This window comes from Microcaecilia unicolor, chromosome 9 (assembly GCF_901765095.1).
Source record: "Microcaecilia unicolor chromosome 9, aMicUni1.1, whole genome shotgun sequence".
NCBI classification, from domain to species: Eukaryota; Metazoa; Chordata; class Amphibia; order Gymnophiona; family Siphonopidae; genus Microcaecilia; species Microcaecilia unicolor.
Genome location: NC_044039.1, coordinates 100598607 through 100625171, shown reverse-complemented (window position 1 = coordinate 100625171; position 26565 = coordinate 100598607). Strand labels below are relative to the sequence as shown.

At 43.5% G+C, this 26565-nt stretch overlaps 1 protein-coding gene across 2 annotated transcripts in view; it reads left to right on the top strand.

The window, feature by feature from the left end:
• NOVA1 (NOVA alternative splicing regulator 1) overlaps positions 1 to 26565 on the top strand; it is a 280739-nt gene that overhangs the window by 141701 nt on the left and 112473 nt on the right. The window contains exon 4 of one of the 2 annotated variants that reach the window (XM_030214056.1): positions 8062 to 8133. The exons of the other annotated variant lie outside the window; for it this stretch is intronic. Within the exon in view, the coding sequence (XP_030069916.1) occupies positions 8062 to 8133 (72 nt within the window). The remainder of the gene's footprint in view (positions 1 to 8061; positions 8134 to 26565) is intronic. 2 annotated transcript variants of the gene reach the window in all.

Genomic DNA, 26565 nt, shown 5'->3' with positions numbered 1-26565 from the left:
GGATCACGTTTACAAGAGTTATAGTGGGGTTTCATCCTGTATCCTTTGGTTTACAATCCACTACACTATGCACTAGGCTACTCCTTTGATTTGCGGAGACATCTCTGTGGCGATATTTGTGAAAATGATGTCAGACAGATGTTCTTGTCCCCATTTTTTTTTCTTTTTGTCATTCAAAAGTTGGACGTTTCACTTTGGAATGGGTATTCATGTTGGACATTTTCAGTGCAAAAATGTCCATCTCACAGCTATAATCAGACTGGAAATCTAGACATTTTTCTTGTTTGATTATGACTGTGAGATGGACTTTTTTTTTTACATTTTGAGCAGGACAGGTGTTTTTTTGGACAGACCTTTTTTTGAAAATGCCCCTGCAAATCTGTCTCTTGCTAATGCATTTTCCTAGAGGAGAAGGTACATCTAAAGATCATCTATTATGTGACATGCTAAAATTTCCAATGCTGGTGAGCTAACTAGCTCATCCTTGACAATATGTGCTTTATTACCCACTGATTGGACATTTAGGGGCCTTTTTACTAAGGTGCGCCTAAAAATGGCCCACGTTGGTGTAGGCGTGTGCTTTGGATGCGCGCTGGTCCATTTCCTCAGCACGCATGGAAAATAGGCATTTTTTTGTGCCAGAAAATGGATGTGCGGCAAAATTAATACCAGCACATGTCTATTTTTGGCCTGAGACCTTACCGCTACCCATTGACGTAGCAGTAATGTCTCATATGCTAACCGGGCGGTATGGGTTCAATGTGCGTAAACTGACAGTTACTGCCGGAAAAGCGCCACGTGGTAGAAAATAGAAAATATTTTCTACCATGTGTTTTGGGCGCACACCAAAAATGGAATTACTGCCCTTGGCACGCGATAGCTGGGCGGTAGTGCCAATTTGATAGGCGCCTATGCGCCTTAATAAAAGGACCCTTTAAAAAATAAGTCAGACTAGGTACTGAGGGGTGGTTAACTCCGTAGTTACAGTGGATCTGTTTAAGATTTCTTCTAGAGTGGTACTGAATATATTTTACTGTTCGCCGAATACGAATACAGAACGAGAATAATGGGCATTGAGTTTTAACATAACATAACAAATAACAAACTGCTCAAAACACAGCAGCCAGGCTTATATTTGGCAAAACGAGATTCGACAGTGCCAAACCCCCACGAGAAAAATTGCACTGGCTCCCAATCAAAGAACGTATTGCGTTCAAAATCTGCACACTGGTTCACAAAATCATCTACGGCGAAGCCCCGGGATGCATGACAGACCTCATAGACCTACCAACCAGAAACACAACAAGATCAACATGAACATACCTAAATCTCCACTACCCAAGTTGCAAAGGTCTCAAATACAAAACAACCTATGCATCCAGCTTCTCCTATACAAGCACATAACTATGGAACGCACTACCAAGCGCCGTGAAAACAATTTATGACCACTTAAACTTCTGGAAATCACTAAAAACTAACCTGTTCAAAAAGGCATACCCGAAAGATACAACCTTACAACACAACCTTGCAACACAACGAAGCCGAAACCTTACTGGACATAACTAAACTCTTCCTCCTTCTTACGATCCCCCAATGTGTTTGTCACACATGAACTTTACCCTACTATGACATCACTCTATTTTGTTCATACCGGAATTGGCGATCGCCTTAACAGTACTATGTAAGCTACATTGAGCTTGCAAAGGAGTGGAGGAGTGGCCTAGTGGTTAGGGTGGTGGACTTTGGTCCTAGGGAACTGAGGAACTGAGTTTGATTCCCGGCACAGGCAGCTCCTTGTGACTCTGGGCAAGTCACTTAACTCTCCATTGCCTGCCGCATTGAGTCTGCCATGAGTGGGAAAGTGTGGGGTACAAATGTAACAAAAATAAAAAATAAAATAGGTGGGAAAATATGGGATACAAATGTAACAAATAAGCAACATAAAATCAGAGATCAAGTGATTATTTTAGTAGGATTTAGCATAGTAGAGCCCCGGATTATTCGTATTCATATTTAAATTACTATTCAGCCAAATATGAATAATGTATTCGGGTCACTGTTGTGTATTGCTCATGTTTGATTTATTCTTCCTGTACACCGCCTTGAGTGAATTCCTTCAAAAAGGCAGTAAATAAGTCCTAATAAATTTGGGGTGAAATTGAATATTCGATAGTGCCCTAATTTCTTCTGTTTATTTTTTACAATGCCCATCTCTTTTATTGGAATTATGTTTACATCTCCCAAGGTTTGAAAAAAAACATCTATTTGATTTGGCTTTTTCTTTGCACAGTTAGACAAGAACCTATGTCTGATTAAATCATTAGAGAAGATTTTTAAACATCAAGTACTCAGCATTGAAGTGGGAATGTTACCATTTACTTAGGTATCTATACCGATAAAGCCCTTCTCTCCTAAGTAGAAAAAGCAAAGCAGACAGTGAGTTAACCGATCCATTTTTAGATGGTAAAAACATTCAGTAATAAATACCAAAAGATAATAGCCTGCCGTTACTCACAGAGCAATGTATTTGCTAATGGGTAGTCCTATGTCCAAGTTACAAACAGAGTTGCACATGATAAGCTGTGTCTTGCATAAGTGTAAACATTGAAACTCGCATTCTCCAATACTACTCCCAAAGTATATATCAAAAGTTTGAATAAAATTTGGGAGAGCCCTGAGGAACTCCACAAAGTACTCTCCATGCAACAGACAGACTACCCACCATTTCACCTTACAGCACCAATAATGTGAAAAGCCTTGAAATCAGTTCCGTACATTTCCATTGATTCCAGTCTTGCTCAGTTTTGATAGCAGAACTGAATGGTCTACAAGATCAAAAGCACTATATAAATCACATAATAGATTGTTTCCCTTCAGACATAAGTAACCTATTTTCAGAGATCAGGGTATTTCATTGCTATGGTCGCTACAAAATCCTGACTGAAAATAATGAAGAATGTTGAATTAATTTAAATATTCCACTAATTGCTTAGCCGGAATGGAGGAGTAGACTAGTGGTTAGTGCAGCGGACTTTGATCCTGGGGAACTGAGTTCAATCCCCACTGTAGCTCCTTGTGACTCTAGGCAAGTCACGTAACCCTCCATTGCCCCTGGTACAAAATAAGAACCTGAATATATGTAAACTACTTTGAATGTAGTTGCAAAAACCTCAGAAAGGCGGTATATCAAGTCCTATTTCCCTTTCCCTTCCCCCCTTTCCCATCAGACAATCCAAAAATTTAACAAAAAAAGAAATGGAGGCTATTGGTGATATCACCACGTTTCAAATTTTTGTTGAACGGGAGCAAGGTGGGGCTCGGATTTGGCAGAAATATTGCTGATACAGGCTGGATAGATGATCCACTGCCAGGAAAAGAGCAAGAGTCCAGGCTGAGCAGTGGACTCTGAGCTTGCCCAGGAGCCACTGCTGGGCTGCAGAGGAAGTAAGGGAAAAAGGATAGAGTGGAGGCAAGAAAAATAGATAAAATTGAAAAATTGGAAAAAAACTATACATAACCCCCTCCCCCTTCTATATTCCTGATTATAGTATGTGAACTTTCCAGACCAATAGCCGCTTCCTTCTGCTCCTTCTTCCAAAAAAAGGATCTTTGTGGATTCAGCTCATTTAGGGGTCTTTTTACCAAGTGCGCTAAAAAGTGGCTGGTGCTGGTATCTTGCACTGCAGCCACTTTTGCGCGGCAGTAAAATGGCTGCAGTGCCATACTTTTTTCTAATGGCTATGTGCTAATTTCCCTATTACCATGTGACCAATACCACGGGAGCCCTTACCACCACCTATTTAGGAGGCGGTAAGGGCTTCCACACTACTCCCGCACCAGGGAATTTTGGGTGGGCCTGGGCCCAAGATGGGTGGACAGAAGAACTCCGCCTTTTCCCACAAGTGATTTGGTCTCTCCCTCTCTCGTCTGCTTTCCATATGGAGGGGCATAATCGAACGCGAACGCCCATCTCCACCCGATAATGGGTATGTGAAGAGGCGGGACAGACCGTATTATCAAAAAAGATGGGCGTCCATCTTTCGTGTCGAAAATACGGTTTGGATGGACCAAATGCCATGGATTTGGTCCCTTCTGAGATGGGCGTTGTTTTTTTTTTTTTTTTTTGCGATAATGGAAAATAAAAACGCCCAGCTCAGAAACGTCCCAATCCAAGCCATTTGGTCGTGAGAGGGACAAATATACAACACTACCATAGCTCTTAGGGGTGAAGGGGGCAACTACATGTGGGTACAGTGGGTTTTAGAGGCCTCCCATTGACCATCACAAGTGTTATGGGTGGGGGGGGATGGGCCCGGGTCTGCCTGCCTGAAGTGCACTGCAGTACCCACTAAAAGTGCTCCAGGGACAGGACTTGTTGCTGGTGTATAACCTTGGTACAGCAGTTCACTCCTGAAGACTAATCTCGCTGAAAACATCCTTTATTTGAATAAGCACCTTTACTCACATTTAACTGCAGATCAGAGGTTGTGCCCCACTGGCAACGAGTCTCGCCGGTACTGAGATTAGCAGTAGGTCCCAGCTGGCAGAATGGTGTACAATGCCCTCTTTCAGCAACATTCAAGGTAAGAACTAAGTGCTGTAACGTGGCTAACACATGAAAGGGATCTAAAAGTGTCTTACACAAATGGCCACTACCTCATGGACTACCGGAAACAAAACAGGGCACACTCTGACCCAGTAAGCAGAGGGAAAAGCACCATGGGAGTAGAGCCTACCAACTACCAACATCGTGAGCATTTAAGATAAGCTAATGGAATCACGGAGCCCAATACCCTACACCCACCACAATGCATTGCTGATGTGACCTTGCAATGCCCTTAACAGAAAAGGTGTCATACTCACCCGAGAGCCACATCAGAACCAGGGAAAGGCTGTCAGAGGATAGAACACATTCTGCTGTCATTTATTTTTATTTTTGTTACATTTGTACCCCGCGCTTTCCCACTCATGGCAGGCTCAATAGAGGTGGGTACGGCATTTGAGGCTGGCATACAGGCTGGGAAGAAAAGTTTGTAAAGTGTTTTTTTTTTTTGGTGGGAGGGGGTTAGTGACCACTGGGGGAGTCAGGGGAGGTCATCCCCGATTTCCTCCGGTGGTCATCTAGTCAGTTGGGGCACTTTTTTGGTCCAAATAAAGCGGACCAAATTCTCTTCAAAAACGCCCTTCTTGTTTCGATTATCAGCTAAAGACGCCCATCTCTCCTCGGCCAATAACCACGCCCCAGTCCTGCCTCCGGCACGCCTTCGTGATCTTTGTTCGTCTCCGTGACGGACTGCAGTTGAGGACACCAAAAATCGGGTTTCGATTATACCGATTTGGGTGCCCACGGGAAACGGACGCCCATCTCCCAATTTGGGTCGAAATATGGGCGTCTTTCTCTTTCAAAAATAAGCTGGATAGTCTCTCAAATTTCCCCCCTCCCTGCATACCTTTTAAATAGCAGATTTTCACTGGCAGCGAGCAGCAACTAATACACACTGCTCATATTGGCCCCACAGCCTTCCCTCTGATGCAACTTCCTGTTTCCGCATAGACGGGAATACGTCAGAGGGAAGACTGTGGGCCCCGTGCGAGCAGTATGTTTCAGTTGCTGCTCACTGCAGAGGAAGATCTGCTATTTACAAGGTATGTAGGAGGTACAATTGTTGGGAATTATCAGCTGGTGGGGCTTGGGGATTCCTGCCAGCCACATTGTAGGTGTGCTGCTACTGGATGGGCCTGAGCACAAAGTGGATGGGCCTGGGCCCACCCTTGGCTATGCCACTGTCCCGCACTAACTGAGTAGGGCATGGCAATGTGCCTACACTACCCGATTAGCGCAGGCACGCCTACTCTCTGCCCATGGGCACGACTCTCACGCTGGAAAATAAAACATGTTTTGTTGAGCAGGAAACTACTGTGGGATGATTCAGCATATGCCCCATGGTAGTTCTCTTTTATCACTCTGTAGGACCTCGTTAGGCCTACTGCACCTTAGTAAAAGAGCCTCATAATGTGATACTGTTTTTAGTGGTCCTTGAAAAAGTGTTGCAACTTACAGGGACTCTAGTTTTGCAGTAAGTCTGGAAGAAAGGTGTGTCAGCGAAGTAAGAAAGTATATAAAAAGGTCCTGTTAGGGGGCTGTGTACTTAAAGAAGTTGTGTGAATCATTTCTATATTTATTCTTACTGAATCATTCATATTTGTAACAAATAGTAATCATTCTTTACTTGTCCTTCAGTTACTTTGTTTCATTTCCAAGCTAAAATTAGTGTTTAGTGTTTTTAACAGTTCCCCTGGTTTGGCATTTCATATTTTCTTAAATCAGGATTCTGTTATGCTGTTAGTAATTTGTGCCAAGGTCACTCTATGCATCCAAAGAATGATTGCCAAATTTGTAACTTCAAAACTGCAAATGTTGAAGGAGTGTAAACATAATTAAAGATAACATTTTTAATTCTCTGGAGTTTAGATAATTAAAAAGATACACAGATATTACTGTTATTTTAAATTACTGCTTCCTATTAATCCACTTTTCAAGTGCCTTATGTTCTAATTGTGAAAATGTTTACACATTCATACCTATTTTTTGTGAAATTTAGCTTGGATGCAAACAAGCGCCTGGATAATCTGCATCCATAGTTAAATTCCACAAGAAATTTTTTCTGCATCACCATGATTGGCAACTTGATGCGTACCTGGCTGTGAGAAAATGTGAGAAATCTTTAGAAAAGATGCCCCCCCCCCCCCCCCTTATTCAGTAGTCATGGAATTTAAAAAGTTCTCATGGCCTGAATTTGAGGCCCCAAACCCCCACACCCATCCTGGAGTGTCCTCTAATTCCTAATGGTCTACTGACCCCCTTCCTCATGGCCTGAATTTAAGGTCCCCAAACCCCACACCTATTCCAGAATATCCTCTGATTCCTAATGATCTGCTGAGGAGTGAGTGGGAATTGTTTTTACTCACAGTGTCCCTTGGACATGGGGTGAGTCAGGATTCCAGGTGGTAGACTTGACCATTATTTTAAGTTCAAAACAGCAGACTGTAAAGATGATAGGGTAGCTTTATGGTTGATGCCCTAATTTATGGCTTGGGGGGGGGGGGGTTGGATGGAGTGGCCATTGGGAAAGGGAAATGGGACTTGATATACCGCCTTTCTGTGGTATTTTGCAACTACATTCAAAGCGGTTTACATATATACAGGTAATTATTTTGTAACTGGGGCAATGGAGGGTTAAGTGACTTGCCCACAGTCACAAAGAGCTGCAGTGGGAATCGAACCCAGTTCCCCAGGATTAAAGTCCGCTGCACTAACCACTAGGCTACTTCTCCACTCCTCCATTGGGGTGTTCCCACCTCCAAAAGGGTAGGCTCCAGGGGGACCCATATTTCTTAAACCTTTGTGCTATGACTGGGCTTATGGGAAGGGATCAAAGGGATCAATAGACCACTAGGATCTGAGGCCCCTTGGGTAGATGGGAAGGCCTCCAATTTGAGCCATGATGGCCCTTTAAATCCTGCTTCTGCTTTGTGAAGAGGATCTATTTATTATGTTTTGGAAAAGTGTAGGTATGTTTTGTTTTCCACAAAAACAGGCCTACAGAGCATTTTCACATGCTCTTTGTGCTATTGTTGGCATTAATGAGATGCTTTGCTTCAGTTTGCATTGTGGTAACTCATCAATACTAAATTTAAATCTTCATAAATAGTAGACTTCACGTAAAAATTATTATTGTGTAGTGTACTTTTGCAAAGTTAAACATACTTCACATAAATAGCACCTGAAACTTAGTCACTAGTGTATTATAAACTCATGACTCTTCCATGCTTAATTTTATAAAATACTGACAATCAATATTGAGCCGTGCTGGTCATTGTTTTTAAACACTGCTAACTGGTGAATTTCTTCTCTGATTCAGATTTTTTTGACATATTTTGTAAGCAAATTTTCTGTTGATTTTTTTTTTTTACTTTTCACTTTGCATTACTTTTTAATTATTTTACAAGCTACATATTTAGTCCATATTTGTAAAGATCCTTGAACTGCTTTGTTCCCAGACATTGCCATGTTCACCAACTACCACCAAGTCCTCTCCATCTGATCCCATGACCACCTCCAGAGCCAATCAGGTACAGTATCATATCATCTATTCCATATTTCCACAGATCTTAAGTGTTTAAAGATTTTCTTTTGTTTCATTCACATAAATGCACCCATAGCCATGGACATCAAATGCTATTGCACACCAAGCATTTTGCATTTCAATAAATTGAAGAAGAAAAAGCGTTTTGTACAGAATATAAAATTTGTATTATTTACTTAGCTTAATATTGATTATACCAAATGTGGTGGATGATTATGAATATAACTGGTTTTCTATTAAATATGAAACTTCCCATGTGTTTTATAATGTTTCATAAATTCACAAGGTAAGCCATAGCATCCATCCTTTATAAAATGTAAATGTCATCTTAAAACTGTTATTCTCTGAGGACAAGCAGGCTGAATCATTCTCGCAAGTGGGTCAACGATCTGCGTCGGCCCGGGAACTGGCATATTGCATAGCAAAAAAAGAAAAAGTTTTGCTAGAGCCTTCTGGCGCTTGTGCCACACCATGCATTTGCAGAGTACCTTCCTGTCCATCGCACGAACGCGCTTCTCCGTTCGTTTTTTTCCGCATGAGGAGCGGCAGTGCTCTGTGGCTCCTCTACTGCCCGGGAAAGAGCCTTCATTTTTGGTCAGTGCCTTTTGGCTAGTTTTTACATTTCTTTTTCTTTTTTTTTTTTTTAAAAGAGAGTTTTCTGATATTTCTTTCTTTTTTGCCCGTGTTTAAGTTTTCTTTATTTTTCCATCGCGGGCTATACTTAGGCTTGCTCGGTCGGAGTAATTCCTATTTTTGTGCCTTTATTTTTTTTTTCATAAGCATGATCAAGACTTTTGATTTTGCTGAAGCCGTCTTCTCTTGCATGTCATCGAAGACTCCCAGTGGCTTCAAGCGTTGTGCTCGGTGCAACCGGACCATCTCAGGTACTGATACACATTCTTGATCTATCCAGTGCCTTGGGCCCGACCATGGCCCGGCAAATTGCATCCTTTGTCTTCGTATGAAGAAAAGAATGCAAATTTCCCGAGAGGCCCAGAGAGAGAAACATTTTGGAGCTCGGTCCGCTCCTTCAACATCAGCGTCGGCATTGAGGTCGTCGGCGTCGACTGAGGCATCGACATCGGGATTCACAGTAGGGGATGGCTGCTACTTGAGACACAGGAACACTGGGAGTAGTGAGGCGTTGAGTGGGTGTCCATCTGTCTCAAGGCCTCCTGCTGTGCAGGCCCCCTGGGACCAACCCTAAGGCGTCGTGAGGATTCCATTTCGCTCTCGTCGGCACCGAGGAGTCTCAGTGAGGTGCGTCGGGCGAAGGCCAAGAAGCACCGACACCGATCTCTTTCGATGCATGGTGCCGGGGGTTCCGGGACGTTGAGGGATCAGGCTCCCCCTCCATTCAAGAGGTGCCAGAGCACCCATCTCCCAGCCGAAATCCTGCTCCCGCACCCCAGATGGTTAGACAACCTGAGCCCACACTGGCCCCGCAGCCTTTACTGATGGTGGCTTTCGACGAGCAACTCCGGGCCTTGCTCCCAGAGCTGTCGGAGACCTTTATGCAGCAATGTGCATTGGCATCGGGGGTGCCTGCACCTGCCATGCCTTTCGCTGCGGCCCCGCCTGGCCCTCAGCCTGTTGTGTGCCCCCTGACACCGTCACCGCTTGCGGAACCGGTGTCAACTGCCACCCAGGCCGGTTCTCCTTCGACATCGGTGGGGGAAGCTTCGCCGGAGTCGAGGCATACACCGTCCTCTTGATACCGTTCTCGGGGCCACGGGTCTTCGAAGTCGAGTTGGGCTCGGTCTCGGACATCCTTGAGGGAAGTGTTGTCCCACATCGAAGAGGAACGCTCATTGGCGTTTGAAGAGGATCCCAGGTACTTTTCCTCCGATGAGTTGAATGGGATTCCTTCAGAACCTTCTCCTCCACCTGAGAGAAGGCTATCACCACCTGAGAGCCTCTCTTTCACCTCGTTTGTGCGGGAAATGGCTGAGGTCCTGGACTACACCTCTCCACCTAAGGAGGTTAGTGATGGCCCCCCTGCATGAGGTACTCAAGGCAGTCCGCAAGCAGAACTGGGCGACCTCTCTGTCTCTGTGGTCCCCAAGAAAATTGATACCCAATATCGGATCCATAGGAAACCTTGGTTGGCGAGGTCTCAGTTACCCCACAACTCCATGGTGGTGGATGCCACTCTCAAGAGAGCCAAGAGTACTAGAAACTATGCTTCAGCGCCCTCAGGCAGAGAAACTAGGACCTTGGACTCTTTTGGAAGGAAAATGTATCTGGTCGCCATGCTCATTGCCTGTATTCAATCATACCAGCTCTTCACGAGCGTCTACTTGCGGGACTTGGTGAAGCAGCTGTCTGACTTGGTTGATGCACTTCCTCCGGAGCATGCTGAGCCTTTTCGCCAGCTGGTCAAGCAACAGAAGGCATGTTGCAAATTCTTGGCCGGGGCACTTACGACATTTTTGACATGGCATCCAAAACCTCTGTCCAGAGTATAGCGATGCGCAGACATTCATGGCTGCATGTCTCTGACCTGCACCATTCGGTTCAGCAGAGGATGGTGGATGCCCCATGCTGGGGGGATAATCTTTTCGGAGAGAAGGTTGAAGAACTGGTTGACCAGATCAAAAAGCATACCGATGCTATGTCTTCTCTCTCCTGCCGGGCACCTTCTGCTACCACCTCCTAATACAGGAGGTATATTGGTGGGTCCCGGGGTATGCCCGGTGACTCACCAACCTGCTCAGGCTTAACCCAGCATGCTCATTCTCGTCAACAGCGTGCACCTAAGGCCCCTGCTTCTCCCCAGCAAAAGCAAAGGACGGGCTTTTGACTGTCTCCAGCAGAGCATAGGTACCATAAAAGTGTCCGTGCCAGACGACTTACCAGTTGGGGGGAGGTTACAGTTTTTTCACCAAAGATGTCCTCTTATAACCTCCGACCAGTGGGTTCTTCAGATAGTCCGGTTAGGATACACCCTCAGTCTATTCAAACCTCCAAATTGTCCACCGAGGGCTCATACATTCAGCTCTCAACATAATCAGGTACTTGTAGAGGAACTCAACGCCCTTAAAGGCCCATGTGATCGAACCCATTCCACCAGGAGAAGGAGGGCAGGGATTCTATTCCAGGTACTTCCTTGTGCAGAAAAAGACAGGGGGGATGTGTCCTATCCTAGACCTGAGGGCCCTGAACAAATTCCTGGTCCGAGAAAAGTTCAGAATGGTTTCCCTGGGCTCCCTTCTTCCCGTGATTCAGAAAAATGATTGGCTATGCTCTCTGGACTTGAAGGACGCATATACACATATCCCGATACTTCCAGCTCATAGGAAGTATCTTCGCTTTCGGCTGGGAACACATCACTTTCAGTACCGTGTGTTGCCTTTTGGCCTTGCATCAGCTCCCAGTGTGTTTACTAAATGTCTAGCAGTAGTTGCAGCATCACTGCGCAGACTGGGAGTGCAAGTGTTCCCTTATATCGACGATTGGCTGGTGAAGAGCACCTCGGAGGATGGTGCTCGGGAGTCCATGCGGAAGACTGTTCAGGTACTTGAGCTACTAGGGTTCGTAATAAACTACCCCAAGTCCCATCTCTCCTGTCCAACAATTGGAATTCATAGGAGCCCTGCTCGATAGGTAGGCTGTTCGAGCCTGTCTCCCGGAGACACGTGCGGAGAACCTTCTGTCTCTCGCATCCAAGGTTCGGACATCGCAGCAAGTCACAGCTTGGCAGATGTTGAGGTTGTTGGTCCACATGGCTTCCACAGTATATATTACACCCATGGCACGTCTTCACATGAGATCTGCTCAATGGACCCTGGCTTCTCAGTGGTATCAAGCCAGGAGGAGCCTAGAAGATGTCATCTGAGTGTCCCCTGAGCTGATACACTCTCTTCAGTGGTGGGCAATTCGATCCAATCTGACTTTGGGACTTCCATTTCAAATTCCTCAGCCACAAAAAGTAGTGACGATGGATGCATCTTTCCTGGGGTGGGGGCTCATGTAGTTGGGCTTCACACTCAGGGAGCCTGGTCCCCCCAGGAAATAGATCTTCAGATCAACCTCTTGGAGCGCCGAGCGATTTGGAATGCTATAAAGGCTTTCAGAGATCGGCTGTCCAACCAGATTATCATAATTCAAATGGACAATCAGGTTGCGATGTATTACACCAACAAGTAAAGGGGCACCGAATCTCGTGTGTCAGGAAGCTGTCCAGATGTGGCTCTGGGCACGCCATCACAGCATGTTTCTACAAGCCACTTATTTGGCAGGCGTAAACAACAGTCTACCCGACAGACTGAGCTGGATAATGTAACCTGACAAGTGGTCCTTGAATATGGGCATAGTTTGCAAGATCTTGCGAGCGTGGGGCACTCCCTCGGTGGATCATTTTGCCACTCAGCACAACCACAAGGTCCCTCAGTCCTGTTCCAGGCTTCAGGCCCATTACAGACTAGCATCAGATGCCTTTCTCCTACTTTGGGGGACAGGCCTTCTGTATGCGTATCCTCCCATACCTCTAATGGGAAAGACTTTGTTGAAGCTCAAGCAAGACCGCAGAACCATGATTCTGATTATGCCCTACTGGCAGCATCAGATATGGTTCTCTTTTCTCCTGGAATTGCCCTCCGAAGAACCATAGAGATTGGAGTCGCTTCTACTACTACTATTACTACTATTTAGCATTTCTATAGCGCTACAAGGCGTACGCAGCGCTGCACAAACATAGAAGAAAGACAGTCCCTGCTCAAAGAGCTTACAATCTAATAGACAAAAATAAAGTAAGCAAATCAAATCAATTAATGTGTACAGGAAGGAGGAGAGGAGGGTAGGTGGAGGCGAGTGGTTACGAGTCAAAAGCAATGTTAAAGAGGTGGGCTTTCAGTCTAGATTTAAAGGTGGCCAAGGATGGGGCAAGACGTAGGGGCTCAGGAAGTTTATTCCAGGCGTAGGGTGCAGCGAGACAGAAGGCGCGAAGTCTGGAGTTGGCAGTAGTGGAGAGAAGGGAACAGATAAGAAGGATTTATCCATGGAGCGGAGTGCACGGGAAGGGGTGTAGTGAAGGACGAGTGTGGAGAGATATTGGGGAGCAGCAGAATGAGTACATTTATAGGTTAGTAGAAGAAGTTTGAACAGGATGCGAAAATGGATAGGAAGCCAGTGAAGCGACTTGAGGAGAGGGGTAGTATGAGTAAAGCGACCCTGGCGGAAGACGAGATGGGCAGCAGAGTTTTGAACCGATGGGAGAGGTGACTAAGTGGGAGGCCAGCAAGAAGCAGATTGCAGTAGTCTAAGCGAGAGGTGAGAATGGTGTGGATGAGGGTTTTGGTAGAGTGCTCGGAAAGAAAGGGGCGGATTTTACGGATGTTGTAAAGAGAGAAACGACAGGTCTTGGCAATCTGCTGGATATGGGCAGAGAAGGAGAGAGAAGAGTCAAAGATGACTCCAAGGTTTTGAGCTGAGGAGACAGGGAGAATGAGAGAGCCATCAACGGGGGGAGTGGGGAGGTGGGTTTGGGGGGGAAAATGAGAAGCTCGGTTTTGGTCATGTTTAATTTCAGGTGGCGTTGAGACATCCAGACAGCAATGTCAGACAAGCACGCTGAAACTTTGGTTTGGATGCAAGGTGAGATATCAGGGGTAGAAAGGTAGATTTGGAAGTCATCAGCATAGAGATAATAGGAAAAGCCATGGGATGAGATTAATGAACCAAGGGAAGAAGTGTAGATAGAAAAGAGGAGGGGACCAAGAACAGAACCCTGAGGTACACCGACAGGCAGAGGGATAGAAGTAGAAGAGGATCCACCAGAGTGAACACTAAAGGTACGGAGGGAGAGGTAGGAAGAGAACCAGGAAAGGACAGAGCCCTGGAATCCAAGTGAGGACAGAGTATCGAGAAGTATGCTGTGATCGACAGTGTCAAAAGCAGCGGAAAGATCAAGAAGAATGAGGATGGAATATTGACCTCTGGATTTAGCCAGTAAAAGGTCATTGGAGACTTTAGTAAGCGCAGTTTTGGTTGAGTGGAGAGGGCGAAAACCAGATTGTAGTGGGTCAAGAATAGCATGTGAGTAGAGAAAATCAAGGCAGCGGTGGTGAACAGCACGCTCAAGTAATTTGGAGAGAAATGGAAGGAGGGAGATGGGTCGGTAATTAGAGGGCCAAGTAGGGTCGAGTGAAGGCTTCTTAAGGAGAAGACCAACTCTGTAAGGGTTCACCTTAGTGCAATTAGTGTGTATCATCAATGTGTAGAAGGTAAGCCTATCTCTGGACAGCCTTTAGTTCTCTTCATGAGAGGTTTGTTTTTCTCTGGACAGCCTTTAGTTGTTCGCTTCATGAGAGGTTTGCTTTTGTCAAAGCCCCTGTCAAACCTCCACCAGTGTCATAGGATCTCAACGTCGTTCTCACCCAGCTGATGAAAGCTCCTTTTGAGCCACTGAATTCCTGCCATCTGAAGTCCTTGACCTGGAAGGTCGTTTTCTTGGTGGCTGTTGCTTCAGCTTGTAGGGTCAGTGAACTTCAGGCCTTAGTAGTGGATGCACCTTATACTAAGTTTCATCACAACAGAGTAGTGCTCTTCATGCACCCTAAGTTTCTGCCAAAGGTGGTGTCGGAGTGCCATCTGAACCAGTTGATTCTCTTGCCAACATGATTTCCCTGTCCTCATGCCCACCCTGGCGAAAGCAGGTTGCACATCTTGGACTTAAGGAGAATGTTGGCCTTTTACATGGAGCGGACGAAGCCCTTCCGACAGTCCACCCAGTTGTTTGTCTCTTTTGATCCCAGCAGGTGGGGAGTCGCCATCAGTAAATGCACCATTTCCAGTTGGCTAGCAGATTGCATTTCCTTCACTTATGCTCATGCTAGGCTGACTCTAGAGGGCCACATCACAGCTCATAATGTCAGAGCCATGGCTGCATCGGTAGCCCACTTGAAGTCAGCCTCCATTGAGGAGATTTGCAAAGCTGCGACGTGGTCTTCAGTCCACACATTCACATCTCATTACTGCCTTGAGCAGGATACTCGACGTGACAGTCAGTTTGGGCAGTCAGTGTTGCAGAACCTATTTGGGGTTTAGAATCCAACTCCACTTTCCTAGGCCCATTTTGGTCTGTTCCACGCTGCACTCTCAGCTAGTTTGTATATAGTTTCAGGTTAATCTGTGTTATGTCCTCACCGTTGCGAGACCCAGTTGACTAAAATTTGTTGTTTTGGGTGAGCCTGGATGCTAGGGAAACCCCACATGTGAGAATGATTCAGCCTGCTTGTCCTTGGAGAAAGCAAAGATACTTACTTGTAGCAAGTATTCTCCAAGGACAGCAGACTGATCATTCTCACAATCTTGCCCACCTCCTCTTGGAATTGTTTCTTTTCTTTATGCTTTTGGATTAAACTGAGGAATGCTGTCGCACGATGGGCGGGAAGACACTCTGCGCATGTGCGGTGCAGCACACGCACCAGAAGACTGTAGCAAACAACTTTTTCTTTTTTGCTTTGCGATATGCCGGTTTCCGGGCCGAAGCAGATCGTCGACCCACTTGTGAGAATGATCAGCCTGCTGTCCTTGGAGAATACTTGCTAAAGGGAAGTTCGCTTTACTTGAAAATTCTTTGGAATCGCTAATGAATCGTTCTAATGATAAGTGACATTGGGTTGTCTGTATGAATGCTTTGACTTTCAGCCTATAACTGCTGTTAATTGGTTAAAATTATTTTACACACTTTGTTATTGGACAAGAAACTTTCGGGTATGTAGTTAAAAATGTAGAGGTCAATTTTAAAGGGTAGAATCTTAACTTCTTTTCCAAAAGATGCTTCTATATTGCTGTATGCTAACACACATCAATGCATGTTTACTGCAGGTCCCATTTTATGCATTGGAACCTATTTACTAACACACATTAAGGGGTCCTTTTACTTAGGGCACCGGAAAATGTCCTGTGCTGTTGTAGATGCGTTTATTGGACGCACATAGGTCTATTTTTTCAGTGTGCCTGTAAAACAAAAAGGCCTTTTTTTCTTTTGGCCAAAAATGGACATGCGGCAAAATGAAAATTGGCACATGTCCATTTTGGGCCTGAGACCTTACCGCCACCCATTTACTTAGTGGTAAGGTCTCATGCATTAACCAGGCTATAACCGTCAGTGCGTGTACAATACCAGTTAGCGCTGTGTGCCGGGAAATAAAATATATTTTCCAGCGCGCTTAGTGGTTGCACATACAAAATGAAATTACAGCCCAGGCCACGAGGTAGCCGGGCGACAGTTCTGAATTGGCATTCGTTGGGTGCGCGTATGCGCCTACACTGCTTAGTAAAAGGGCCCCTAACTGCATTAGTGTGTGCTGTCATGGTAAGGCACATTAGTAAATCTAGCCCTAGGATCTAATTTTGCTCCTGTGGAAACATAAGGGCTGAGCACCTAAATTTTTAAGTGTATATTTTTTTGAGCAACGAAGAAAGTTTGGGTGCCTCAGTTTTAGGAGCTAAAGTTATGTCTTTTCAGCCTAAAAGTTTGGAACCTAATTTTGGCTATCTCTTCATGTTTTAGAAGTTTAAAACAAAAGCATCAAAGGCAGGCATTAAGCCCCAAATTCTATAAATGGCACTTTAAATTGTGCGTGCAATGTAATTGAATAATGAGCCAATTAGTACCTATAATTGGAATTTTAACAAACAATTGGTGTTAATTGGCTTCAATTATGCACATAAATTTTACATGCTATTCCAGAAAGGGCGCGGCCATTGGAGGGTCATGGATGGTTCAGGGGCATTCCTTTAATTTATGTTTATTGTTATAGAATTCAAGGGATCTGTGCCTAATTTAGGCACAGGGATTTACACCATGGTTTTATTGGTGTAAATGGTCACGCTTAAAGCAGTCACAGTTCCCTGGTTCTAAACGCTATTCTGTAAACTGTGCCTAACTTTAAGTGCCGTTTATTGAATAGTGCTAAGCATTGTTTTTTTCGGTGCCCATTTTTAAGGCACCATTTATAGAATTTATCACCAAGTGTCCATTTAATATTGGTCTGCAGTTCATTGTCTAGTGCTATCATTTAATTGTTTGACACCAATCATAGAAAAAATAAAATGCAAGCTTAGTAAAATATTTATTTTGATTATTTGCTGGCAATCTCAGTGCATTCACTTGTTCTTTTTTGATGTATCTGTTTACTAATGCTGTTGACATTTGGACAGCCAGTGACATTTTGCAAGGTAGCCTGGCAGAGAGGAAGGATTGAGGTTTATTCCTGCTTCCTACAGGGATATCTTAAGAGTGGGTTAAGCTGCTGGGGGGTAGGGCATAGTGGGTAATGATGAGGGTACACCTTGGGCTATGGACAACAACAGTTCTGTACAGTTACACTGATTCAGCCCAACAGCCACAAATATACAGTGTTACAAGTCTTTCAGTGATTCATCCTCCTTCCTGGGCTTTGTAATCTGCAAAGCAAAACACTTCATGAACTTACAGTCACAAGTCCAACAGAAAAATAAGTAATGCCAAAGTCTTGCTTATGCTATTCAAATCATGGTGATTCATCGAATTATGGCTGCATCGCCAAAATACCTGTAGCCTTGCATGTTTGTGGCTGTTAGGCTGAATGACGTGTAAGTGTGCAGTGCTGTTACAGGTTAAGTATTGGCTTCATGTTATATTTTTGACACATTTTAATGTGGATTTGAACACATTGGTTTGATATACCAGATTTTAATTTGTTTCACATGACGATGGACTATGATTTTTGGTTTTGAGTTGTGGGATTTATGAACTGATGGGCTATTTTTATTTTTCACATGGGAAATACTGGATTCAGTGGTATATGAACCTCCATATGGGTCACCATGGAAATGTCGTCTTCTGGAGGTTTCATGACCACATAAATTATTCACTTAATGAGTTCTGATACCCTTGATAATCATTTAAATATTTTGTTCAAAATTTCGGTTCATTTTTATTTTAAAAAAATATATGTTGAAAACGTTAATTCTTTTTTTTTTGTATAGATGGAGTTGATAGGCCTATGTGATGGTCTACTATTGATATTTCATGTAATCTAAGTACACTATATCTAGCATTTTCTCTTGATCCAACTCTCTTGTCACCCCATAAAAGAAATAGATCTTGTCAGGTGACTCTGATCAACCTCTGTGTTGACTTGGATAATGCAATCCATTGAGTTCCAGAAAATGCACAATCCCCTGTGTTTCCACTAATTTTCTCATGGGTCACATTTATTGGCCTATAGCTTCCAACCTTCTACTTCGGATTTTGTGGAGCAGGACCACATCCATCCTTTTCCAGTCCTTCAGAACCACTCTAGGCTCTAAAGATAACATTGAAAAAGGTCTGTACAGAGGGTCTGTGTGAATGGCAGCAGGACACTCTCCATGCTAAACATACAAAACTAAAGGTTATAACATCACAATGCATCCATAAATTTAACATTAGAATACAGCACAGAAGAAGATATACTGTATCTCAAGAATTGAGAATAAATTCACATCCTTTAAACCCAAGGAATATCTTGGAAGAGAGAATAACTGGAAAAAATATCTAAACTTTTAAAAAAGCAATTATGTAACCTGGGGCCCAATAATTGACACCAAATGTGGGCATAGGTTATAGAATTTACATGCATAAGTGCTAGATGCTATTCTATAAAGTATGTGCCAAACTGTGTTAGCATGTAACTGCAAGGGAACATACATATGGCCAGAACATAGGTAGACCATAAGCGTGTTACTGTGCGAATCTTTAAGAATATTATCAGTTTTGTGCATTGCATGGTGCATTTAGATACACCAACTTACATCACTCATTGACCTGCCCTACATGGGTAGGCCCAAGTTTTGGCATCAGCAAGCCTTTATGCTAGTATTCGGTAATGGCTTAAGTGTGCCCTGAAGCCATTATAGAAATGTTGCTAACTACATCCCATTATGGTGCCTAAATCGAGGCACCATGTTATAGAATTACTTGCTAAACCTGTATTTGATAACTACAGGGATGCCCTACTGCACACTAAAGGCTTTATTTTAATGCCTCTAGATGATAATTTACTAAGGAATTTCTATAAGAAATACCAAAAACTATTAGTAAGGATTAAACCTTCCCACCAGCAACAAGAAAGAAAATGATAGTGGGAAACTTTAGTATTCTCAAAAAAGGGGCGTGAAATCCACCAGATCCAGTATCCAGAAAACATTAAAATGGAAAAGAAAAAGAAAGGCTTTGAAAGTGATATATGAAAAGTTAACCCAGAGCAGCTGTTTGCAAACTGCTCTGCCAATGAGAATGGAAAGATCATAAGCAACCTCATATCCCGCATAGAGGATAAAAATGCCTGGCACAAGATCGTCTAGAAATTCTTTACCAGTGTTATTGGAAAGGGCAATGGCAAAGACAAATACAGACAGTTCATTGTACATACTGTTCTGGATTTTAGCAGAGGTGCTGTGAGAGGACTTCCAAAGAGAGAGAGAACTTCACTGGTGAGTATTTGCTGAGAAATTGCTTTTAAACTTGGGAAAGATAGATTTAGAGTTAATTAGGCAACCTCGGTGACTTTATTTTAAGTAATTCTGCTCACCTAGCAAAGGAAGTTAAGTTAAGGAATCTTTTTTTTGTTTTTTATTTAATCATTTAAAGTCTCTGTTACAGTTCCATAGGCTATCATGTAAAGGGATTATTTTAAAGTTACCATAGTATCAGTATAAAACACAGCTAATAGACACAGGAAACCTCAGTTTAGACATTAGTTCCACCCAGATTTCCATCCAGCCCTGGCCTGATCTGTGACTTATAGGCCCTTGAACCAATTAGAAGGCTAGAAATGTAATTAGGACATCTCTATCAGCCAGTAAGCAGCTCTTAAAAATACAGTCTACTTAGGTTCATAGAGGGAATGAAACACCTAGCCACATGCATGGGGATACCTCATGGCCACTTAGAGGGTCTATTCCCAGCACAGCTCAGGTCTGACTGCACCTGCCGCTTGTGCTCTACACTAGGATCCTCCTCCCACCAACTGGGTCACAACCGCCTCTGAGCAAGTCTCCTGCTCTCAAATTATACCCAGTGATTTCTAGGTTACTGGGGCCACATGGTCCCACAGTTCCCAGAAAGCACTCACAGACCCAAAACACAAACCACCATGATTCTTTATCAGTCCCGACAAGCAGAGCGAACAAGCAATTGTGTTTATTCTCAGAACTTGGCACAGTGGGCTGCAAATGTGCAAATAGCAAACAGTAACAAGTAACTGAAAAATGGATCAATTAGAAAACTAACTAAACATTTCATACTGGCTGAACAGTACTTGGGAAGATCAGGACATATAACTCACCAAGCCTCAGCAAGGAGATCTGTCTCTTTTTCTTCCTGGCTAAGAATGAACTCAAAACCAGTAAAGTCCAAATGAGATGAGCTCCTGGGAAATCATAGCCCAGTCAACAAGATTTCAGATATATACTGCTTCTTGCTTCCTGTTTGTGTCAAACTAAAGAAAAAACACTCAGTTCTTTTTAACAGCTTTAAGCATAAACATGCACCAACTGTTGGCCAAATAGGAGAAATACACTTCAGACATCATTAAACCAGGAAAGTATCCAATACATTTTACAGACCTAAAACACACTGTTTCTTCATAGAGGGGAACCTACTAATAGCATTAAAAATAATACTACAAATAATAAATACTAAATATTATAGCTTAGCATAAAACTAGCAGTTTTAGGGGACTTTAATTTACATATTCCTAATTCATTAGCAGCTTAATTAATAAATTACCAATAATAAGATGCAGGCAATAGTCCAGCAGTAAGATGGGAGCTATACAGTCTTTTGCACTGTCCCATATCAATCTCCCAGTTTGTGAAAAGTAATATGTGTGTACTTGGTGCAGTGAGCTCCTAGCACTCGAACCGGTCCAATCTCTGCAGGCTAGAGTAGCACACTTGAAGGAGCTGAGGCAGACAGGTTTATAGAGGAGGCCTACAGGGACATAGTAGAAAAGTCCCACCTTCAGTATGGCAGCCTCTATGCTGCCATGGAAGACAAGGGTCATCTGAAGGGAGAACATCACCGTGGAGAGGCAGTAAGTGATACTGTAGTCAGGACCTGCCTGCCGGGGGATTCAACATTCTCTTGCACCAAGGATGTGTGTCCAGGGACCTCTAGCTAGGAGGGAAGGGTTAGGACAGTTGGTTTAGTTGAATATTCAATTATTAGGCATGTGGATAGCTGGTTAGCCGGTGGACGTGAGGATCTGTTAACTGGCCCCAGCCCTAAGGGTGTGTAAAATTGGAAAATATTTTAGACAGTTTTCATATACCAAGCAGCAGTCTTTTGGTCACAACTTCTGAATGGTATTAAAGATTAAGAAGATGCTCAAGACCTACCTTTTTAGGAAATATGTTTAAATACAGTAAATTAACTAATATATTTGTTAGGGAGTATTGATGTATGATCCTAGATGCATAGTCTAGTTCCTCTTATTGTTATCGGCTTAGAACTACATTTTGTAATTGCAGACTATAAGCAGTGCAACTGTAACTTGCCTTCCTGGTATGAAGGTAGCGGACCTCACAAATCACCTAGATAATATTTTAGACAGTGCTAGGGAGGAGCCTGCTTTCTTTGGCATGTGGGTACAAATGACTTAGGAAAATGTGGAAGGGAGGTTCTGGAAACCAAATGTGGGATATAAATGTACAATAAAATAAATAAGCTGAAATCCAGAAACTTCAGGATAGCATTTTCTGAAGTGCTCCCCATTACATACGCAGGACCAAAGAGGCAGGCAGAGCTCTGTAGTCTCAGTGCATAGATGAGACAATGCTGCAAGGAAGAGAGTTTTAGATTTGTTAGGAACTGGGCAACATTCTGGGGAAAGGGAGCTTATTCCCAAAATACGGGCTCCACCTTAACCAGGTGGAACCAGGCTGCTGGCATCAACATTTAAAAAGGAGATTGTCAGCCTTCCTTCAGTTTCTAGTTTAAAAGCTGCTCTGTTGCTCAAAAGTGCATGGTTCAGAACAAGATGTCCTTATAAGATATCACCCAAATAGAGATGATAGGATATCCCGATAACAAAGTTGTCATAAAGACCATAGTAGACTAGCCAGCTTATTTTCGAAAGAGAAAAACGCCTATAGTGCGACCTAAATCGGGAGATAGACGTTTGTCTCGCAAAGGCGCCCAAATCGGTATAATCGAAAGCCGATTTTAGGCGTTTCCAACTGCACTCCATCGCAGAAACGATTAAAGTTGACGGGGGCGTGTCAGAGGCGTGGTGGAGGCGGAACTGGGGCGTGATTATCAGCCGAGGAGAGATGGGCGTCTTTAGCTGATAATCGAAAAAAATGCGTTTTTACCGTGATTTTGGGTCACTTTTTTTGGACCCTTTTTTTTCACGAACAAGTCCCAAAAAAGTGCCCCAGCTTCCCAGATGACCACTGGAGGGAATCGGGGATGACCTCTCCGGACTCCCCCAGTGGTCACTAACCCATCCCACCAAAAAAAACCCACTTTAAAAACTTTTTTCCCAGCCTGTATGCCAGCCTCAAATGCCGTACCCACCTCCATGACAGCAGAATGTGTTCAATCCTGTCACAGCCTTTCCCTGGGTCAGATGTGGCTCTCGGGTGCAGTACAGGGTCACATCAGCATTGCATTGTGGTGGGTGTAGGGTATTGGGCTCCGTGATTTCATTAGCTTGTGTTACAGTTTCACAGTGTTGGTAGTTGGTAGGCTCTTCTCCCATGGTGCTTTTCCCCCTGCCTACTAGGTCAGAGTGTGCCCTGTTGTGTTTCCTGTTGTAGTCCATGCGGTAGTGGCCAGTTTTAGTTCCCTTTCCTGTGTTAGCCACGTTAGACAACTTAGTTCTTCCCTTGAATGTGGCTGAATGAGGGCATTGTACAGCATTCTGCCAGTTCTGACCTACTGCTCATCTCAGTACCAGGAAGACTCGTTGCCAGTGGGGCACAACCTCTGATCTGCAGTTAATTGTGAGTAAAGGCGGTTATTCCAATAAAGGACGTTTTCGTAGAGATTAGTCTTCAGGTGTCAACTGGTGTGCCAAGGTTATATAACAGCAACCAGTCCTAGAGGCCTGCGTGTATGCAGGTCCCTGGAGCACTTTTAGTGGGTACCGCAGTGCACTTCAGCCAGGTGGCCCCAGGCCCATCCCCCCCTACCTGTAACACTTGTGCTGGTAAATGGGAGGCTCCCAAAACCCACTGTACCCACATGTAGGTGCCCCCTTCACCCCTAAGAGCTATGGTAGTGTTGTACATTTGTGGGTTTTGGGGGAGGGGGGTTGGGTGTTCAGCACCCTTGGTAAGGGAGCTATGCATGTGGGAGCTTTTTCTGAAGTCCACCGCACTGACCTAGGGTGCCCAGTTGGTGTCCTGGCATATCAGGGGGGAGAGTGTACTACGAATCGGGGCCCCTCTCACGACCAAATGGCTCGGATTAGGATGTTTTTGAGCTGGACGATTTTAGTTTCCATTATTGCTAAAAAAAACAAACACCCAGCTCAAAAACGTCCATTTTTTCGAAAATACGGTTCGGCCCGCCCCTTCACGGACCCGTTCTCGGAGATAAACGCCCATGGAGATAGGCGTTTCCGTTCGATTATGCCCCTCCACGTTTTTTAAAATAAAGAGCAGCAAATTATCATTGTCAACTGCTGAGCAAGTTATAAATAGGAATAACAAATATTGTTTGAAATGTCTGTATGCAAATGCCAGAAGCCTAAGAAATAAGATGGGAGAGTTAGAATATATTGCAGTAAATGAAAAGATAGATAGATATAATTGGCATCTCTCACACCTGGTGGGAGAAAGATAATCAATGGAACACTGTCATACCAGGGTACAAATTATATCACAGTGATAGGGTGGACTGACTTGGTGGAGGGGTAGCATTATATGTTAAAGAGGTCCTTGAATCAAATAGACTACAAATTCTACAAAGGACACCTTGGAATCCCTATAGATAAAAATTCCATGTGTAAAGAGGAAAAAGATAGTGATAGGAGTGTACTATGGCCCATCTGGCCAGAATGAACAGACATATACAGAAATGTTATCAGAAATTACGGAGGCACGTTAGGCTACTCTAGAGATCTTCGCAGTGCGAACGCAGGGAGAGCCGACACCCGCTTCAATGGGTTCCGCAGTTGCTTAGGCGGACTGCAGCATCGAGGGAGTTTCACTCAGTCCTCCCTCAAGCGCAGCTCCCCCATGACCTGGAAGCAGAGTGATGACGGAGATGCATCACGCTTAGGCACCCGAAGTGGAACAAGCTTCTGCTGACCGAGGAGGACCCGTCGCCACGTCATCCCCAGGGATTCCAACATCGAAAGATAGGCAGGCTACTCAGACTTCCTCTTTTCTTACCCAGGGCCCTGCTTCCAGAGGGAATTGAGGTTTGAAGAGACCAGCTGTGGTGACAATGGAGTCACTGTGGGATGCAATTCAAGGTTTGAACTCTTCCCTTCTGCAAGTTACTAACTCCTTTAAGGGAGAGGTTTTGGAGTTAAAACAAACTTATCAGTCTCTGTCTGGTAAAATTGAAGTGCAGGTAAATAAAACTGATTCATTAGAATGTGAAGTTAAACAATTACAGAACTTTGCCTGAACAGTCATCAGGGAAAGAGATATTCAAGCTCGTAAGCTTGAATATATAGAAAATCAAGGAAGAAGGAACAACTTGAGATTTCTACATTTTCCTAAATCACCGCTTATTCCAGCATTGGATATGTTGAAAAAATATTTTTGTGAAATATTGGGTATTCCGGCTGAGGTCTTTCAGCCCGTAGTTAGAGCCCAATATATAATGGGAATTTCAAGACCTTCACCTGAGCAACCTCAACCTGATTTAAACTTGACTGAGTTTTTGGAAAGTTCTTTAGAAGTTGTAATGGAACGGACTACCCTTCTGGTGACTTTTGCCTTAGAGCCAGACAGAAATAACATTTTTCGTTTTTATTTCCACCACATAAATGGGAATTGGGACTTGATATACGGCCTTTCTGTGGTTTTTGCAACTACATTCAAAGTGGTTTACATATTCAGGTACTTATTTTTGTACCAGGGGCAATGGAGGGTTAAGTGACTTGCCCAGAGTCACAAGGGGCTGCAGTGGGAATCGAACTCAGTCCCCCAGGATCAAAGTCCACTGCACTAACTACTAGGCTACTCCTCCACTCCATGCTGTTTTTTGGGGATCTAAAATCCAAGTTTTTCCTGATCTAGCTAGGGACACACAAAAAAAGAGAGAATTCTTGGCCTTAAAACCAAAAGTTCTCAACCTAGGTGGAGTATTTGTGTTAAAGGTTCCCTGCAGATGTTTAGGGTCTCTAAACTTGATTAATTATGTGGTTTTTTTTTTACCCAAAGAAACTGCAGGAATTTATTAATTCTAAAGAAGGTGTAAGTGATGTTCCCTTAGTTGCATCCACTAGTTAATGCTGTATATTGGCTATGAGTGTTTGTTTGCCCTCCACTGCTCCACTGATTAAGATGTATTTTCCTTTGTTCTTTCTTGTTCCTGGTATCTGGATCCAAACATTTGTGGACAAAGTTGATGGATGATTTCTATAGAATCATTTTTTTTCTTATTTAGTGCAGATATTGCTAATGCATTTATGTTTATTATATGAATGTATAATTAAAATTCATAAAAAAAAATTAAAAAAAAGAAATTACGGAGGCTAACAAACTGGTTAACATAATAATGGGTGATTTCAATTACCCTGATATTGACTAGATAAATGTAACATCAGGACATGCTAGTTATGTAAAGTTCCTAGATGAAATGAAGGGCTGCTTTATGTAGCAGCTCGTTCAGGAACTAACAAGCATGGGAATAAATCTAGTCCTAGTCCTTAATGGAGTGCATGATCTGGTACAGGAGGTAATGATGCTGGGGCCACTTGATAACAGTGGTCATAACATGATTATATTTGATATAATATCGTAAGTATACACAGGAAATCTAATACATTAGCATTTAACTTTCAAAAAGGAGACTTTGATAAAATGAGAATAGTAAAAAAAAAAAAAAAACTTAGAGGAACAGCTGCAAAGATCAAAAATTTACATCATGGATGTTATTCAAAAATACCATTCTGGAATCCCAGAGCAAATATAGTCCATGTATTTAAAAAAAATTGGAAGGAAGGCTAAATGACAGCCGGCTTGTCCCAGGAATAGTGAATTTTTCCCTACGTCCATTTAATAACATTCTATGGCCTTTTCCTTCAGGAAGCCGCCCAAACCTTTCTTAAACTCTGCTAAGCTAACCACCTTAACCACATTCTCCAGCAACGAATTCCAGAGTCGAATTACACACTGAGTAAAGAAACATTTTCTCTTATTTGTTTTAAACTTACTGCACTCCACCTTCATCGCATGCCCCTTTGTCCAGTATTTTTGG